Raw genomic sequence first — 20893 nt, 5'->3', positions numbered from 1 at the left:
TTTTATATACCTAATATTTGGAACAAATATTCACTTTTAAAGTCTTTGAAAAGGTTCATTAAGCATCTTTGTGTTATTTATGCAATAAATTATATACATTTTTCAAATTGGACTTTGTATTTTTGTATGTTTCTGGGCCTTTTGTGTTGATATAGTAGGTTAAAGTGAAAAAATAATAGACAGATGAGATAGAAAAAAAAGATCCCAAACATGGGTATAATAACATTTCTTTATATAGTATATAAAGGCAAAACCAAAGTATTAAAAAATGGCCAAAATAGGCTCAGACCCCCAAGGGTTAAGCAGTGCCTTGTGAAACCTCTAAAAAACCCAATGTTTTATTCAGGAGCCTTTAGGGTCCCTGTGTAATATTATCGTATTTAAGGTTAACCCATAAATACCCAATGTGACTTTTGTGGCAGTTCCTAAATCAATTTTTCTCTGTATTTAACCTTTCCTAACTGATTTATCACCAATTATTATTTCTTATCCTTTGAATTTACCTTTTTTCCAATGAAAATCATCACTTTTCCTATTTTTAATTTACTGATCATGTAGATGTTCATAAAAGTTCAGAGTAAATCCAATGGTTATTGTAAAAAAAAACAGAAAAAAAAACTGAGGAAAAGTTGACTTTTTCAGTAAAATATATAATTAACAGAACGTAAAAACCAGTGTGTCCATCCACTGTCATTGATCCAACTCCATGGGTTTGACTGGGGAATCAATGTTGTAGAAGATGACGGTGTTTCCATGGTAACTACAGAGCCTCTGAACGTCCAAATGGGTCATATCTGATGAGCATGAAAAGATGAAAAACGGTATTTTACACCAATTATTTAAATGTATTGATAGGATTAGTGGATCAACAGTTTAGATCAATAGAGATGCTTTTGTTCGACAGTGGACGTTTGGGTCTTTATGGGTTAAAGGATTAATTGTCATTTTTTAAATTTTCTGCAGATATAGCTAAATAGAAGATATTACATAATAAAGTGAATGCTAGATTTTTTTTTTTCCAATAAGCTTATAAAGATATCAGCATAAAGCTAATCTGAATTTGTCCAAAACATCGCTGCACATTGAGCTTTTTCTAAGTTACTTTCTCAGTCCAAGTCATGATTGCTTCTTCTTCTTCTTTTTAATTATCTCAACTCTATCCCCTTTGTTCAAGTATCCCAGTATGCATTGTATACATAAAACAGCTGTACGGACAGAGTTTAAGAGGCATTTTTGTTTTTTTGTTGTTTTTTTTTCCCTACATCGCTATACCTCAAGTGGTCTTTGAATTGAGCTTTGTCTCTGCATTGTCTAACACTGCAGGTATGCACAGATTAGCAGGGAAAATGGCTGATTCAAATTATCCTCTGCTGCCCACTGGGGCCACTGATTGTACCAATTTACATGCAAATGGTCATGTTTATTACACCAAGGGAATAGAAAAGCACAAAATGTCCCTGATTAATGAGTAGATTTTTTTTTTTTTTTTTTTTGGCAAAAAAAGAAAAATACAGACATTCCAGTTACCTAATCTGTCTGTAATCAGTAGAAACTGCTAAAGTTACACACATATATTTAACCAGGAAGCTTAATTATATGCCACTGACATCATCTTTATAATGACCCCGGTAGGAAACAAAATGAACAAAGCAAAATAGCAAAAATGACAGGTCTGTGAATAGCCGCTCTGCTGTACCCTGCACACCACATCCACGTGCACAGTTCTTTTCCCCTTCTTCCATCTCTCTTCCTTAACAGCTCCCCAGATGTCTACTCACTCGTCTACAATCTCATTTGAGGAATTCATCTTGCCGTCTCCCGGGTACCATGTATTATTGCTCTCTGTGGTTCTTCATGCAACTATGATAATGTGTGTCTTGGTTAGACTCCTCACACAGCAATTATGTGTGCCTGTTATTGTGATGGACTCCACATTCATACAGAAGAGTGACTGATTCTCTCCCTGGGCTTTGGATTTCTTCACATTATACAGCAGAAAGTGGGTGAAAAAAAAACTCAGCCTTTCTTGGCTTTTTAAAGCATATGGCTAGAGTAACCAGATACCAAGTTGTTCAAGATTATAGTAAAGATAGCAGGTGTTATTGCTTGATGGAAGTGTTTATTTCAAATATGAATGTCAAAAAATATATATATACAACAAAACATTTAAACAGAAGACATAAAGGAGTGAGAGGAAGTATAACTTATAAACTCCCACCCCTTCTCCATAGATAATTAATAACAATTATAAGCTTCCTAGTCTAAACATACACTACAACAAAAAGTTCAGGATATTTCTTTTCTTTTTTTTTTTTTTTGGCTTTTTGTTTTTGGTCATTTTTGCCATTTGTAAATAAACTATGTCTGGTCATTAAAAAAATGTGTTTCAATTCAATTCACACACAAAAAAGTCAAAAGCACTGTGCAAGAATCCCAACTAAAAAAAAAAAGCCCAAAAATTAAAAATATCCTTAACTTTTTGTTTGTAGTGTATCTATACGTTAATGCCTGATACTTATTGTTATAAATAATTCTGTTTCTGACTTTATATTATTAAGAAGAAATATAAATATAATTTACATAAACAGAGGACCCCAGGAAGACTAGCCTGGTGTTTGTGTGTCAGCTAATGGGAAACCTCAATAAAGACTAAACAAAGAATAAACATAATACAATAACATATATATATATATATATATATATATATATATACACACACACACACACACAGGGTGGGGAAGCAAAATTTACAATATTTTGAGGCAGGGATTGAAAGACAGTGTATGACCAGTTAGTTTATTGAAAGTCATGAGAATTTATTTGCCACAAGAAAATTTACATAATAGAAAATGTTTTTATTCTATGTGTCCTCCTTCATTCTCAATAACTGCCTTCACACGCTTCCTGAAACTTGCGCAAGTGTTCCTCAAATATTGGGGTGACAACTTCTCCCATTCTTCTTTAATAGTATCTTCCAGACTTTCTCATAATAGTTTTGCTCATAGTCATTCTCTTCTTTCCATTCTAAACAGTCTTTATGGACACTCCAACTATTTTTGAAATCTCCTTTGGTGTGACGAGTGCATTCAGCAAATCACACCACTCTTTGACGTTGCTTTCCTGATTACTCATATGGGCAAAAGTTTCTGAAAAGGTATGGATAATAGTGTTAGGTATGATTATGACATCAATATATGTTTGGTTTCAAAACAATTGACGTAGTGCCTGCTGAGAAAAAACAACTAAATGTTCATTGTAAATTTTGCTTCCCCACCCTGTATATACAAGTACACATATACCCAAACTTCCCTCATCCCTGTACATCTTAAAGATTGTGTCTTTGTACCTCATTTTAAATTGTTTCATGCTCAGACATTGCTTTAACTCTATATTAAATCTGTTTCACAGTCTCACCCTGCTGACTGAAACACTAAAACTTTTCCTGGTCGTATATATTATGTTAATGTTTATGCATTTGACAGACTCTTTTTTCCAAAGCGACTTACAGGGGAAAACCAATTAAATCACTCAATCAATCAAATTTTATTTATATAGCGCCAGATCACAAAAAGTTATCTCATGACACTTTATATATAGAGTTGGTCAAAACCAGACTCTAAGCCAATATTAAGTGAACATTAAAGTCAATTTTCCCCCTTAAATTATAACGCCCCTCATGAATACTGAATAATTTCTGTATATTAAAATAAAACAAAGCAATGTGGGCAACTTGTTTGTTAAAAACATAAAGTTTCAGTTATATACCAACTCTAGTTATGTAATCTTTGGAAGACAGGGTTAAATGTATAATATTTTACTGCATTAAGTAACTGTTCAGATCAGAGAAAAATGTGACTCATTTTCCTATGATCTTGGCAGATGTTTTTGAGTAACATGGTTTAACTAAAGCTACTTTTTACCCCTCGGCCAACTTCTGGCCAAAGGGGTATTATAATCGTTTCGTTGTCTGTCTGTCCATTCAATGACAAATCACATTATCTGAAGAATGTATTGAGATATCTGCACCAAATTTATACTCTGGATGCATCTTGGCATGAAGGAGAAGCCTATTGAAACTAGGTGACCTTGACCTACTTTTTAAGGCCCAATGGCCTTGTGCAGTTATAATATCTGAGTACTTTCAGTGTAATACGTTTTACACAAAGACAACCTAATTTAAATTATAGGGCAGTAACTTTCAACAGAATCTTACACTATATTTGGCCGAGGGTTATTAAAAGTGTGCAGCATGTTATGTTCTGCTCACACTATCAGCTTTGATTTTGCATTTCATTTATGTGAGAGACAGCTACAAAGTACTATCAGATGCCTAGTATCACCTTCACTGAGGTACCAAGCAAACTAAATTGGTACTAAACACTGTGTAGCATCATGCAGATCACCGTTTTGTCAACGTAGAGGTATCAGTCCATCACAATGTATGTGTGTCATTATAGGGTGATGCAAGTCACTAAGCCAAGCTCTGTGAAAACAGAACATTTTCCAGTAGGTTCCATCCTGAACTCACTCATAGCTGCAGTCACATGTTTATGTTGTGTTGCTAAGATAAGAAGTGATGTTGAGGGTTTCTATACCTGAAGTGGAAATGCAATTTTCTGGAGCCAAAACCCAGTCAAGTTGACCTGATAACAAGAAAAATCAGGATAAAATACTACTTTATTTGAAAAATAACGTAACGTTAATTAAAAAAAAAAACAGATCTAAACTGTGGTTTGAGAAAAAGCCCTTTGAATGTTACATAATCATCCCACTAGTCAATTGGCGGCGAAACAAAGGGATAAATTAGAGCAAATAGTTGTCATTTCCAATTTTAGGACAGAAATAGATGGATGTGAAGCCTGACATACAATGGTGGCTGAGGATTACAGATGATGATCCTGCTAATAATTTGGTCAGATGTAACATGGTCTTGAATATCTTTTTTTTTTTTTTTTTCTTCCTAGGGGTAGGGTTGAAAATGATTTATTCGGTGAAAACTCACATCAACCCACAAGAATGAATGAGGTTTTACTATTGTTGTACTCATACTCCAAGTGTGGAAAACATCCAAACTGTCTAAAGACCTATTTATGCCGACAGGATTTTCACTGTGCGTGGGTGTATATGTGCGTTCATCTTTTCCCACACACTGTAACAGTACAGAAAGCAGTGTCACAAACACACTGTTAACTCACTTAAAAGACTGTGATTCAATGATAGAAGAAGAAAGAGAGAAACAGAGTCAGACTCTTTGGGTCGCCTAATTACTGCCTGAATATTAGCCAACACCACTGCAGTGGAGTGCCATGCCTTATTAGAGTATAGTGTACGCCTGTCTGTTTACACTTTATTTTCTAGGCCCTGTAAATTCCTCTGTGGACCCATATGATGGTTCTCAAAGAGAGCTCACTCATCCTTTCATCTTGGTAAAGATCCTTCTAGCCCTCCTGCTCTTCAGCTCATGAAAGCAGAGCTAATTCATGTTTCAGACTTACTGCTGCTCGGTCAATTGAATTCTCCTCTTTAAACTGCATGTAACTCATATCCTGGAGTGCGTCAGTGTGAAGGTGTTTGCCTTTTCATAGATAGACGCTTTGGAGAGAAAAAAAATCGGACAATCTGAAAACAATTCAGACGTAGATAATAAGTCCTGGCTTTTCTTCTGTCTCCTCAGATGGCCCCTGGGACCTCGTGGCCTAGTGGAAGCTACAGAGATGTGCACACAGGAATGCCTCGTCTTGGGACATTCAGACAACTGCTGGATGCCGCCGACTATGGGAACATACCAGCAGCCCAAATCACCCGTCTCCAGCTTTGGATCTCAGAGGGAGTGGAATCCCAAGGACAAACTCCTCAATGGACACACTCTGACCAGAACCTGGAAAATGAGAGCGGGAGGTCAGAGCACTTTGGTGACAGGAAGCAGTTTGGGAGCGGAGAGGGACATTTTACCAGCAGCGGCATGGCTGATATTCCCCTGGTGAGTCTGAAGTCTTGCCAGCCAGCCTCCTGCCCTGACAGCCCAAAGGACCAGCAGCTATAAAACACACTCTGCTTCTGTGTGCTGTGAGGAGTCCTTCCATTTGGACACAGTAAACAGACCAAGCAACTCACCCGAGCTCCTCTTTTCCTGTTTTATTGGGGTTTTTTTCTCGTTTCATCTCCTTTCACTTAAGTCGACGCTTCAGCAGTGTGTTAGCCACATGTACGATGTAGGCCACAAAACTATAGTGCTTATGCAGTGTTCTCTACAATTCAATTTTACTATGCCTCTATAGGAAACCTCTTCTTCTTTTTTTTTTTTTTTTTTTTTTTTTTTTTTAATGAACCTCCATGGATTTCTTCAGTGTAACATTTCCTGTCCACTTCATGTGTGATTTGGACAAGTGGAGGGAGGACATGTGTAAAATGGAGAAAATGAAACAAATTACAAAAAAAAAAAAAAAACTACCATGGCTGATCAATATATACAGATATTTGTGGTGTGGTTGTTATTGAGTTGTTCAGGACTATATTAATCGACACAATCAAAGAAAATGGAAATACATTTCAGAAAGTGTTGTTCTAATAACACTGTTAGTGGACACTTGTTTATTCTGTCATTGTCTGTGTGTTTGTAAATAAGACTTATTAACCACTATCATGTACCTGTAATAACCACAGTGAATAGGACAGTTCTTGGCTGTTGTCATCATAATGGCTTGTCATTGGGAATATGGGATTTCACCTCGATAATGATGTTAATGTGGCATAATGTACAACAAAAAACATTTACGTAATTCTTTAAAACCCTATAGTTGATTTCAGAACAAATTTCCATCCCGTAATATATTCAGTGTTGCCCATATTTCATAATAATTTTCTTCGACTACTGCAAAATCACAGGCAAGACTTTTTTTAAAAAGACCTTTTTTATGAAGGATGTCAGTGCTCAATATGTGCATTATAAAAAATTAAAAGCTCTGAAAGCTCTCTATTAACAGATTTGGAAGTGTTCAGTACAATTAAATAGCAATATATTTGTAAATGGCTAAATGTTTTATCTAACGTTGATCTTATTACTGTATAGATTTTATTCAAATTGTGATTTACTGAGCGATCCCTCAGTGCAACTTGCAATTTATTTGACCTGCTGTATGTATATATTGTTTCCTCACAGATTTATTGTTTCCATTAAGAAAACACGGTTTAGGATAACATTTTAATCACTGTGCCTTCATGATGCTTCTGCAACACTGACTTGTGTTTATTTAAATGATGACAACATGTTGGCTACAAAGAAAATATCATCTCTGATAATCAAATGCCTTATGCATTGAATGTTGCCAAATTCAGAGACAAAATCAAGTCATTGGTTCTAAAAAAAAAAATACAATGGCATGTGCAGATAATGGGTCAACAATGTAAGATCGTCTGTCATTCCACTGTCTGAAAAGGTTTGTTTTATTCCACGCATGGAAGGCAAATTACACAATGGAATAGCATGCTAAAAGATATAGCTTTTAAAATTAACTTGATCATTTTTGTGTCATTTTATTTTGTTGGAATAGAATTGATTTGTGCATTAATGAGACATTCAGTTTGTAAAGCACTTTCATATTTATGTCACAATATAAAGAAGTTAAGTGGGATGGAGTGATTTGCTTATCGCAGTATGTTTGTCAGTTGTGAGGGTGTTTGACATCACAGATACTGAAACAGTTAATCCTTGTTACTACTCTACAGGTATACAGCTACTGCAATAAATGTTTTAATTATGTGTATGCTTAATTTGTGTTCAGGATCATCGGCTCAGGAGTTTGTTTTTTTCCTTAATCATTTGAAGCCAAATCTAATGAAGTAAGCTAGAAATGTATTTTTTTTTAAAAATACATATTATTCATTTTTACAAAAAAACAACACAAAACACCCCACTACCACCACCACCCCCGTGCATCAATGAATTTACAGTAACACAGTCCTGACAACAATAAATTAATATGCTACAAATTAATAATCATATGTCAAACTAGAAAAGCACCAAGGCAGATCAGCCCCCCCCACCACCACCACCAATATTAATCATTTGTTCCTGTGCCAGTATCAACATTTCCTGAAAATTTCATCATAATCCGTCCAGAAATTTCTGAGTTATCTTGCTAACAGACAAACAAACAGACAAACCCGATGAAAACATAACCTCCGCTGTTCCTTGGCAGAGGTAACAGCAGACCTCTGCCAAGGCAGATCAGTCCGCCTCCATCACCACCAAAATGTAATCATTTGTTCCTTGAGCCAGTATCAAAATTTCCTGAAAATTTCATCCAAATCCATCCATAACTTTGAGTTATCTTGCAAAACAGACAGACGAACACCCCCCCAATCACCACCAAAATTTGATCATTTGTTCCTTGTGCTAGTATCAACATTTGCTGAAAATTTCATCCAAATCCGTCCATAACTTTTTGAGTCATCCTGCTAACAGACAAACAGACAGACAGACAGACCCTGATGACAACATAACCTCCGCTGTTACACTTTGCGGAGGTCATAATAAAAGAAAGAAAAGTCTATGTAATGAAGAAAACAGCTCGGTCAGTTACTCACATCAGTCACCTCATTGATGAAATTTTAACACAGGGTCCCATAGCTGCTCAAACACTGTCCCTCTCTAATAATATAATAATTCGTCCAGAAATTTCTGAGTTATCTTGCTAACAGACAAACCCCGATGAAAACATAACCTCTGCTGTTCCTTGGCAGAGGTAACTCAGAGCGTGCAGACCTCTGCCAAGGCAGATCAGTCCGCCTCCATCACCACCAAAATGTAATAATTTGTTCCTTGAGCCAGTATCAAAATTTCCTGAAAATTTCATCCAAATCCATCCATAACTTTTTGAGTTATCTTGCAAACAGACAGACGAACAACCCCCCCCCCCCAATCACCACCAAAATTTGATCATTTGTTCCTTGTGCTAGTATCAACATTTGCTGAAAATTTCATCCAAATCCGTCCATAACTTTTTGAGTCATCCTGCTAACAGACAAACAGACAGACAGACAGACAGACAGACCCTGATGAAAACATAACCTCTGCTGTTGCACTTTGCGGAGGTCATAATAAAAGAAAGAAAAGTCTATGTAATGAAGAAAACAACTCGGTCAGTTACTCACATCAGTCACCTCATTGATGAATTTTAACACAGAGTCCCATAGCTGCTCAAACACTGTCCCTCTCTCAGCGTGTTTACCAGTTCCCTCCAACCAAAAGTCAAATGGGGGCACTGAGTCCTTCTTCCACACTTCAGGATCAACTTTTTAACAATCACCATACCAAACAAAACGGAAACTTTCTCATATGTATGGCTGATGTAAAGCGCTAGAAGCCCCAAGATGGCCATGAGTGGATCTGCATCCCAAAAACCACTGAAAAAACAATAATTACACTGGGTTACAAAAAAATGTTTTATGCAGTTTGTCTAGGTTTTTCAACTGAATTAGGACCATTTTGCACCACTCAATCCAAAATGACATCTGTTTTTCTCAATTAGGTCAGGTTTTTTTTTTTTTTGCTAATTTGATTTTGAAAAATTTGATCCTCTCACAAAATATAATAATTAATACCAAAATAAGATTGGTAAGCACACTTTATGAAACTTGTGACTTGATTCCTGTTAGGTACAATGGTGTATTCACCGCAGATGTAGCAGAATACGTCAGGCTTATTTTTGCAAGATCTTCTAGTCGAAGCCATTTCATTCACCTGTAATATTAAAAAAAAACATTAATCATAAATTGGCAAAAGTAAAATCTTCAGAACTCGTTTATTAATTGTATTATTTATTATTATTTGTTAAGAATTTTGTATATATGATGTGAAAATGCCCTAAATGTAAGCAAAAATGTTAAAAAGCCAATATGTAGCATAGTTCAGAAAGTTGATCTGATTGAGCAAAATTAATGTGGTTTTTGGATTCAGCACACCAAAATTATCCTAAATCAGCTCAAAAACTTAAACAATAAATTTGTTGTTGACCAATGTAATAACAATAATACATTTTATTTGTAATGCACTTTACATTTTTATCTAAAAATGTCAAAGTGCTAAAGGCAATAAATAACAGAGAATAAAAATAGAAAATAAGTAAGCCAGATAAAACAGTTTAAAAATGAAAACAACAGTTAAAAACGAAGACAATTAAAACAGGAGAAGCATGCACAGATGTTAAAAGATCATGAAAATGCTTTCTTGAATAAAAAGCTCTTCAGAGCTTTTTTAAAAGTGTCCTCAGTCTGTAGGGCCCGGAGGTGATCAGGCAGGGCATTCCATAGACGGATAAACAACGAAAAATACCGTACTTTCCGGACTAAAAGCCGCTACTTTTTTCTCGTTTTGAACCCTGCGGCTTATACAGCGATGCAGCTCGAGTATAGATTTATACGGGCTAATGGCGTCCAGGGGGCGGTCTAGCAGGAAGTGCAAAAGTGAGACAGACAGGTGGAAGAGGTGATGAAGAGGAGGAGTTTTAATCTTTACTTTTAACAATCATTTTTTGTGTCATGCACAAACCCTCATCATGGAAAACACACGAAGAAATGCATATTTTGCAGCTTTTAAGTTAAAAGCAATCGATGTGTCTGTCCAAGAAGGAAATAGAGCTGCAGCACGGAAGTGCCATTGAGCAACAACGGAGGAGAGACGTAGAAGGTGTGTGACGGAGCTGAGGCTGTTCAACTCCAACACTGAAGAAGACTGCAGTGGTTTAATGAGCAGAAGGAAGATGAAGATACAGATCAATGACTTTTCTGGGTTTTTTAACCAGTCGTGTTCCTGCCGTTTTACTGCCGTTTTACAGACACTGTTTGGAAAAAAGCAGTTAAGGTATGGAAATAAATATTTAAATATTTCTGCTTACCATCTTTCTGAGTAAATATCTCATGTGGACACCTGCGGCTTATAGTCAGGTGCAGCTTATATTCCGGTGCGCCTTATAGCCCAGAAAGTACAGTACTCAAAACCAGAATGAGTAGAGTTTAGTGCATGACCAGAGGGAATGTCTTTTAGAGTACTTTTGAGTTTGTACTATAAGTGAAGACATAATTCACTGGCCTTGAAGAAGAAGTTTTGTATCAGCTTAATATTTTACATTTTTATTATCATTATCATCATTTTATTATATTATTATTATTATTATTATTGTCTGTTTCACATTTTCCTTTCACCAAAAGTATACGCCTTTAAAAAAGACATTATGTCAAGGTAGCTGTGGAATATAACAGAATACAATAGCAGTTCAAATAAAGAAAGAGGCAATTCTGGAGGGTAACATTTTCTGGAAGGTGGTTGCCATGGAAAAGAAAGGATTCAGGCTCCAAGGCTAGGATTCTTTCAACGTTTTGCATGGTCTTGAGGCTTCAAGAAGAAGCTGAAATAATGTGTTTTTTAAAATAGAAGGTGAAGAGCTTGGAGATCAGGACAGTGAAGGTGAGCTGCCGTTTTCTGTCTGAACTGGTGGAGGAGAAAGCTGAAGGAAGCATACCGGGTGGAGGCACAGCAGGCATGCTGACTGAGGGGAGGCTGTGAGACCCAGGGTTCCTTTAAGGAACTTTCAAAGTTACGATTGTTTTGAAGGCAACAGCAAAGCTTTCAGAAAGCAGCTAGACTGAAAGGTGTTTAATCCTTTCATATTATTCCTTATAATAGCATCTGCATCAAGGTATTTCACAAAAACCAGTCACTGACATTGATAAGTTAACAACTCTCACCCGATTTCATACAGGTTTTCTTTTTATTTTCTTGTCAAAAGTTAGTATAACAGTGCAGTAATTAATTTATGTGCAACCATTGGCCAGTAAGAAGGATCCAGGCACCCAGCATAACTGGTAATGTGATTATATTTTCTTTATTCTTTTAGGTTTCTCATTTTCACTGTAACCTCATTGATATATTTATCAGCTGTCGCCCAATGGACCTGCTTAAAATATTTGCCATGCTAGCTATCGACTTGGGCAAGAACAGTTTCTGAGAAGCTTCAAAGCTAATTGCCTTGGAAGTGAGAGAGGAAGTAAATTAGTGTCACGCCACAACCAAGAAAAGGATTCCCAATCGCATTTCCTTTTTATATGGCTTTGAGAATATTTTTCAGACAGGGAAGCCTCCATGCACAAAGTGGAACAGAATGAATGTTCAGTGGGGAATCAGTCACAGAGAAGGCGTGCAATTCACAGAGAAGAAGAGACAACTCTCCACAAAGATACAGTAGACAGAAACAGCACCATCTACATATTTTGAAGACCATATTTGAAGATAATAGGAGCACAAATTAATGGTAGTGTGCCTCGGTACTTCACTAAACTTCATTTCATCTAATGAATGTGGAAGAATGCAGTCTGAAACTCTACTTACCGTCTATCAACCGTTCGGAGTCTTAAATATCTTCAGCCAGGAGGGATTCCTGTTTGGCTGACTGGAAGAAGGAACTCTGTGGGAGGCCCGAGATCTAAAACTGGTTACAGTAGAGTTTTAAAAGGACTAAGTTTCTCTGTAGACTGCTGTCAAAAGAAGGTAAGAGTTACGCAGCCCGGAGCTATTTAACCCAAACTGTGTTCTACGACCTGACAGCACTTCGCTTCACTCACACGCTGTAGCAAATACTTAATCTTGTATACTGTATGGCATGTGGTTAGGTTTGGCAGAAAGATTCCAAGTGGTTATAAAATAAACAAAGGCTCTTTAATAATATTCATGCATAGCTGAGTGTACAAAATGTGAACTGGAAGTAAACTAGACCCAGCATGGGTCCCGGGAGACTCCAAACCGTAAGTAATTTTTCCTGTTAGAGTTTTGGATGAAACCTTGAGAATTTAAGAGCTGCTGCAATGTCTTCGAGTTTATTTCACAAAAGCATATTCCACTTATAAACCAGTGAGAAGAGAATAATTTCTCACACATTAGAATTGAATTGAATAAAAGTTTCATTGTGAACCTAATGCTATCTATCTATCTATCTATCTATCTATCTATCTATTAGGGCTGCACGATTAATCAATTTTAAATTGAAATCAGATTTTTTAATAAGGACAATTTTTAAAAACGGGAAATCGTCAAATCGATTTCATCTTACTTGCTAAATTTTTCATTCACAAATGTACGTTCTGGAACACAAACCAAAATTATTTATTTTTTAAAAGATGCTGAACTTTATTAAAAGCTGTTAGATAATCTGGAAACAAAAAGGCTGTAAAAAACCACCAGTATTTGCTCTGATGACATTTTATTGGAGTGTATCCCCCCTGGCAAACTTATGTTATTTTCTTGTTGTATACATTGGTTGTATACTGTACTTCATTCAATATAGATTTAATGAAGAAAAAAAAAACTTCTGTGGGTTCATCACATGATACCATCACAGATTTGAGGTCGGAGCAGTGGCTTGCATTGCGGGCTGCTCAAAAACAACATGCTGACTCCTGTTGTCTTTTGTAGTTTTACCCGAAAATCGAGTTTTTAGGGGAAAAAAATCGGGATTTTATTTTTTGCCAAAATCGTGCAGCCCTACATCTATCTATCTATCTATCTATCTATCTATCTATCTATCTATCTATCTATATCTATCTATCTATCTATCTATCTATATATCTATCTATCTATCTATCTATCTATCGGGTTTGGAGACAGTGTTATTTACTGTACACTTATTTGAACTTGGTCAATAATTGATAATTACTCACTTAGTCCATGTATTGTTAATATTTACTCCAAACCACTGTCTCTTTTCTTTCCTAAATATTAGGGATTGCCATCTAAGGCACCTCATGATTCGATTACAATTCAGGGTGCTACGATTCGTTTAATCAACAATTATCATGAAAATAATGATTCTAACAATTTTCGATGCATCTTTTTTCCCCACTCAGGATTTTTTTTCTCCCTCTATGGCTACTTCATACTTTTAAACAAAGTCTATTTGTCAGTATCTATAAATTCAAGTAATCAAACAAATTTGCCTCCATCATCTTTAATTTGTGTCAAACCACTGAATGATCCAAAATACTTTCCACCAGGGAACCAACAGTAACTAGAAGCACTCGGAGAGCGCAGACCTCCGCCAAGGCTGATCAGTGCCCCCCCCGTGGGCCCCCCCACGCCAAGGAGGTTATGTTTTGCCAGGGTTTGTTTGTTTGTTTTCTGTCCGTTAGTGTGCAACATAACTCAAAATGTTATGGACAGATTTGGATGAAATTTTCAGGGTTTGTTGGAAATGGGCCCCCCCGTGGGCCCGCCCACCCCCGATCACCACCAAAATTTAATCATTTCTTCCTTATCCCATTTCCAACAAACCCTGAAAATTTCATCCAAATCTGTCCATAACTTTTTGAGTTATGTTGCACACTAACGGACAGACAAACAAACAGACAAACAAACCCTGGCAAAAACATAACCTCCTTGGCGGAGGTAAAAAGGTCGCAGCGGCATATACAGCAAAAGCTGCTCTTATTCACAAATACAGATTTACAGTTACCTGCAAAACATTTTCTGTATCAAAGGAATACTTTTAAAAAATTATATATTTCTCTATTAACAGTGCAAAAAAAAACTTTGGTGGAATGAAGTTCACATTTTTTTTAGAAAAATAAATAACAAAGACTTATTTTAATCAAAAGTGGTTATCACAGATTTCTGTACTAGTCTAATAAAAAAAAAAGTAATAATAATTGCTTATTTAGTTTTTCTGGCCCCTCAAAAGCACCCCAGGAACCCACTCAAACTCTAAGACCCTCCACACACACATGCTTCTGTAGAAAACTGTAGAAAACAGCTAATTCTATCTGAACCAACACAAAAGCTACCTTATTCAGTCATAATAAATTATATCCAAACAAAATCCTCCATGAGCAGCATAATTCTATAACAAACTAAAGATTTCACTATCCACAATCAAAGCATGCATCACATGTCAGAGTTATCTCACATGCTTTCCTCAGTGATTCCACTACTTTGGTTTTGGTCTCATTGTACACTTTGGGAACTGCTTTCTTGGCAAGATACTTTTGGTTCAGAAGTTTGTATCTGTGTTCCAGCGTCCGCATCAGAGCACGACAACCCTGCTTCCAAACACTAGCTTTTAAACCCATTGGGTGAATCTCATGCTCTGTAACTGGTTGTGTTCCTGTCATTTAGTAATTGAAAATAATAGTTTTTGAACATTTATGAATTGTTATTGAATCATCACATGCGCATCGTGATAATCTAATAACACTGGTCAACAACAAATTTATTGTTTAAGTTTTTTGAGCTGATTTAGGATAATTTTGGTGTGCTGAATCCAAAAATCACATTAATTTTGCTCAATCAGGTCAACTTTCTAAACTATGCTACATATTGGCTTTTATACATTTTTGCTTACATTTATGGGCATTTTCACATCATATGATACAAAATTCTTTCATATTTCTTGCAATAAATGAATTCTGAAGATTTTACTTTTGCCAATTTATGATTAATGTTTTTTTTTTTAATATTACAGGTGAATGAAATGGCTTCGACTAGAAGATCTTGCAAAAAAAGCTGACGTATTCTGCTACATCTGCGGTGAATACACCATTGTACCTAACAGGAATCAAGTGATCAAATGATTTTTTTTTCTCTTAAAACCTATTTTGGGTGAGAACTATATAAAAAAAAGGGCGACACGGTGGTGCAGTGGTTAGCACTCGTGCCTCACAGCAAGAAGGTCCTGGGTTCGATTCCAACACCAGTCGACGGGGGTGGGACCTTTCTGTGTGGAGTTTGCATGTTCTCCCCGTGTCTGCGTGGGTTCTCTCCGGGTACTCCGGCTTCCTCCCACAATCCAAAAACATGCACTAATAGGTTAATTGGTTAATCTAAATTGCCCATAGGTGTGAATGTGAGAGTGATTGTTTGTCTCTGCATGTCAGCCCTGCGATGAACTGGCGACTTGTCCAGGGTGTACCCCGCCTTCGCCCCTATGTAGCTGGGATAGGCTCCAAGCGACCCCCGTGACCCTAGTGAGGATAAAGCGGGTTCAGAAAATGAATGATGAATGATGACTATATAAAAAATCAACTGATAAAGTCACAAAAATGTAATCAATTTTGTGAGAAGATCAAATTTTTCAAAATCAAATTAGCAAAAAAAAACCTGACCTGGTTGACAAAAACAGATGTCATTTTTGGATTTAGCGGTGCAAAATGGTCCTAATTCAGTTGAAAAAAACTACAACAACTTGCAAAAAACATTTTTTTGTAACCCAGTGTAATCGATGTATTGGCACACCCCTACAACCTATGCACTTTTATTGCCAAACTCAAAATATCTACACAAGTTGGGATGTGAACACCAGTTTCAGGGGCGCAAGGTTATTATCGTTAACGAAAACTAACGAAATGACGAATACTAGAATTGTAAAAACATTTTCGTTAACTGAAATAAATAAAAACTATAACTGAAAGAAAAAAACGATAACTAACTGAAACTGTACGGTGTGTTCACAAAACTAACTAAAACGTGTAAAAATTATGAATAAAATTCCTTTCGTTTTCATCTTTGTCAATGTCGGATTGAGACGAAATCGATTTATTTCCCTCAAGTAATTTTATCTGCTGGCACCATATGATATTTAAGGGTCCGTCACTTGTGTTCACTTGTGGTTTCCAGTCGTCTTCTGGTCTCCACTCTACTTGGAAACATGGAGACTAATAGGACGACAGAGAAGAAGAGAAAAGATAAAAAAACTACAACTAAACTAAAACTAAGCATTTAGAAAATAACAAAACTAATAAAAACCAGCAAACCTGCACTAAAATGAATTGAAACTAACTGAATTAGAGAAAAAAAAGTCAAAACTAAATAAAACTAAACTATAATGAAAAATCCAAAACTATTAGAACCTTGCAGGGGCGTATCAGTTTAGAGTGTAAGTACATCCCTGAACATCCTACTGTACGTTCTAAATCTCTCTTTGGTCTGTTCCCTACAGGTTTAACACTGAATAAAACTGAATAAATACAGTTTTCCTCTTGGCTGATCTGGTGCCATCTGATGTATTTGGTGTCGTCTGATGTCCCCATTGAAAACCGTCATTGACCCTTTCATGCATGAATTATGAGAACCTTAGTCAAGATTTTTTTTTTTTTCTGGAGTGTTTTTATACCTCCTTAGGAATAAAAAAAATTGCGATTGAGTTTTTTTTTTTCATGGGGTTGCAAAAATGTCCATGCATTTAATTTTTTAAGTAAAGAAACATGTATTTAAAACCCAATATCAGAAAGTAAAGTGAAAACAATGAAATAAAAACATTTTTAAGGCCGCTAATTTGATGTTTTCTCACATTTTAACATATTCTAATGCTCATGTAATATGCAAAAAACAACTCTTTTTGTCTAACAAATAACTAATTTACACTTCAACATGTTACTGCACATCAGGTTTATCAAGAACAGCCAAGTTATAGTAATGGTATGAATTGCAGTGTATTATAGGATGTTGCATAAGTGTCCACTGTGTTGGCTGATATGGAACTAAAACAACAAAACCTATAAATATACAAGAGAACAGCTGGAGAATAACTGTCCACTGGAGTGACCACAATGCATGAAAGGGTTAAACGCCCTGTCCCCTTCATGACCATCGTTCCAGTGTGTACTTATAGCGTACACTGTACCGCAGAGGTTAACCACAGGTATGTGAAGGTGTGAAATAACCTACTAGTTTACTCTCTGTTCTATTTCTACTCTCTACATCTCTCTTCATAAGAAGCAGAGATTTACGAGCAGCACATGAACATATCATAACCCTTCGGTGACACACGCCTGCAGTAGTTAATGAGCAGTGGATTCCCTGCCATCACTATTATCCAGATTTAAAGTCCTAAATTCCCAGCAGTGTTTACTGGCTGTTGGAAAACACCTCTATTCACATGGACAGATACAGAGTCTAATCACAACCCAAAGGTCAATATTAACACCTCAGAAAGACTGAGTCATCCAGTCCAGCAGGATGTAAACATGGGCAGTCCTCATTGTGTGAGTATCTGATAAATATCTTTGATTCTGAATCTCCTGCTGACGTCGTGGCTGCCTCTGAGCTGGTTACAGACGACGATCGTGACACTGGTCACGATCCTCTACCTGGCGTCAGCTTTTACAGGAGGTGGTTTGCCGTCACCCCAGTGGGCCTCCCATGGATTGTCCCCCTGGAGGGTCCAGTGCCCCCTCATTAGGATGGGAATCAAGAACCGTTCTTTTGAGAACCGTTCCCAGTAGCTCGACTCCTTGGAATCATTTGCCTGCCTGCTTAACGATTCTGCTTATTGATTCCGCCTTCGTTGTGCATGCGCAATGACGTCACATGTACGCTGCATTGTTTTGGTCAGAACGTAGCCAACATGGCATTGAGGCAGAAACGGTCTAAACAGACGACACCAGGTCCACTGGAACACTGTCAAAACTTCCATGTCTTCAGAGGGTGGAATCCCTCCAATATCCCCAAACATTTGTCACAGGAATGTCACGTATTTGATTCACTACTTAGCGGAGTCTTGTGAATGTAGCGGCAGAGTGAACGCCGGGCTGGTTCTGGTTCCGGTTCCGGTGCAGGCAACAAACATCGTAACTCCTCAAATACAAGTTTCCAAAGGTAAGAAGGAAAAGGAAATGAGGTGCACAACAACGGGAGACAAGCCGAGCCGAGTCAAACCGCTTCCACATAGTAGAAATGCAGCAATAGAGGAATTAGCAAAGTGTCTTTAGCCCCCCACCCCCCCCCACCCTGAACCGGCCTGGCGTCATCTGTTATTATTATTTGTACATACTGTATATGTTATATTTTCTGTGCAGAGATGGAAATATAAAAGACAGTTATGCAAACACACCCGCTTGTACTCTTTTATTCCCTCACCCAATGAGAATCAATAAGGAATCGGATCGATAAGCAATATCGATAATGGAATTGGATTCGTTAAATTCTTAACGATTCCCATCCCTACCCCTCATCCTCAGCCTCATCGCCTCACCCACTTTTCCCTCCGACCATCACCATCCTTGGGACTCCATCATTCATAAAGTCCAGTTCTTTAATGCCATTACCAAATGTTTCCCTGGTTCCACTGTCACCACCATCCTCCAAAAACTGCCAGAGCTGCTGGTCTTGCTGCTGTCTACTGTTTTCCGAGTCATCATTCACGTGGGCTTCAATGACACATCTCTCCAACAGTCCGAGACGACAAAGGTACATTTAAAAAAAAAAAAAAAACTTTCTGATAAACTGAAAGGATGGGGGAAGTCTGTTTTTATCTCGGGGCCCCTCCCCTGGACGTCTCAGCAGGCTCCTCAGCCTGAACACCTGGCTCCAGTCCACCTGTGCCCTGACTGGTTTCAGTTTTATTGACAATTTTAATTCATCCTGGAACCGTTCCTCGTTCTACAAGCCCGATGGTCCGCCCGTCTATACTAGTCAGCAGGGTTTTGGCACAAACATCCACTATGCTGTCCTGACCACAACATCAGCATCCACACCTGTGTGACTACACTCTTCCTCTTCTACTGCAGCGAAGCCACAGGTTACAGATCACAGCGCTGTTCCCTTCACCAGCGCCCCCTGCAGGTCACATCAATTACCTCCATGCCCAACTGATTTCTCCTCCGGCCCCAGGCCCACACCAAAGACTGTGACATCCCTCCGGCGCATCAGCTTCCTCTTGTTGAATGATCTCTCACTGATCAGCATCTCCCTATTCATATTCATATCACCAACAGATATCATCCTCGTCACCATCAAAATTGGGCATCAAAGTGGAGTAAACCATGGCAATCTTCAGCCTCTGAGCCGGACAGCTGATGTAGCTGACACCCCGACATTACTAACCAAATGTGCTTTGGCCAACATTAGGTCAGGAATAAACCAAACTTTTATTCTCCAGGACTTTTTCTCCTCAAACTCTCTGGATTTTCTTTTTATGACTGATAGCTGGATAAATGCTGGTGAGTCTGTTGTCTTCACAGAGCTTTTACCTCCTGATTGTTTATTTTTTAATTGTCCAAGGACCATCAGTCATGGTGGAGGTATTACAGTAGTTTTTAAGAAGCTTCTTACTTCATTTCATTTTAAGTCATTTGAACTGTGCATGTTTGAACTGGACCACACGGATCTCGTCCTTTGTGCTGTGGTTCACAGGCCACCCAAATATGATAACAACTTTTTAAATGATCTTTCTGACTTCTTGGCTGAAATAGTGATGGACTAGGACAGGGTTTTATTTTTATTTATTTTTATTTTTTTTCTGCAACAGGATTTTAATAGTCAGTGATTTGAACATGCATGTGTGTTGTCCTTCCCAGCCACTGGCAAAAGACTTTTTAAATGTGATTGACTCTTAAAGGTAGGGTAGGAGATTTTTTTCTTGGAGCATTTTTTAATATATTGCTTAAAATCCCCTTCACACCCCGATTGCAACTAATTATTAAATGCTCTAACACAAAAAAAAAAAAAAAAAAAAAAAATCCAGTCACCTGTGGAGAGACAGGACTGAAAAAAACCCATCCATCATTTTAACTGGCCCATCAAAATGATTGAATGGTAATATGTCTATCAAACTCCACTGCCATTTGACCCCCCCCTCCTTTCCCGCAAGTACAATCCAGTACTCTGAGGCGTGGCTTCAGGAGGAAGTCAGAAAAGAGTTTGGACTTTTGAATTGTGTGTTTTCAAAATGTAGCTTTCTCCTCGAACTGTTTTTCCAGGATCTTCAACCCTACCTTTAAATTCTCTCAACATGTCACTGGTCCCACGCATTAAATGGACACACACTAGATCTGCTTTAATCATATGGCTTGCCCATTTTCAATATCCAGATTGTGATGCTGTGTTCTCTGATCACATGCCTGTTTTATTTGA

The 20893-nt window shown here is 37.4% G+C and overlaps 1 protein-coding gene across 4 annotated transcripts in view; it reads left to right on the top strand.

Moving 5' to 3' along the window:
- The window catches only part of pcdh9 (protocadherin 9), a 406959-nt gene that overhangs the window by 316397 nt on the left and 69669 nt on the right, over window positions 1-20893 (top strand). The window contains exon 5 of one of the 4 annotated variants that reach the window (XM_030122704.1): window positions 5675-5880. The exons of the other annotated variants lie outside the window; for them this stretch is intronic. Coding sequence (XP_029978564.1) covers window positions 5675-5700 — 26 coding nt within the window. The 3' untranslated portion in view covers window positions 5701-5880. Of the gene's footprint in view, window positions 1-5674; window positions 5881-20893 lie in introns of those variants that run through there. 4 annotated transcript variants of the gene reach the window in all.

The sequence above is a fragment of the Sphaeramia orbicularis genome, chromosome 3 (assembly GCF_902148855.1).
Source record: "Sphaeramia orbicularis chromosome 3, fSphaOr1.1, whole genome shotgun sequence".
NCBI classification, from domain to species: domain Eukaryota; kingdom Metazoa; phylum Chordata; class Actinopteri; order Kurtiformes; family Apogonidae; genus Sphaeramia; species Sphaeramia orbicularis.
The sequence above is the reverse complement of the archived record's forward strand: the minus strand, read 5'-3'. Positions and strand labels throughout refer to the sequence as shown.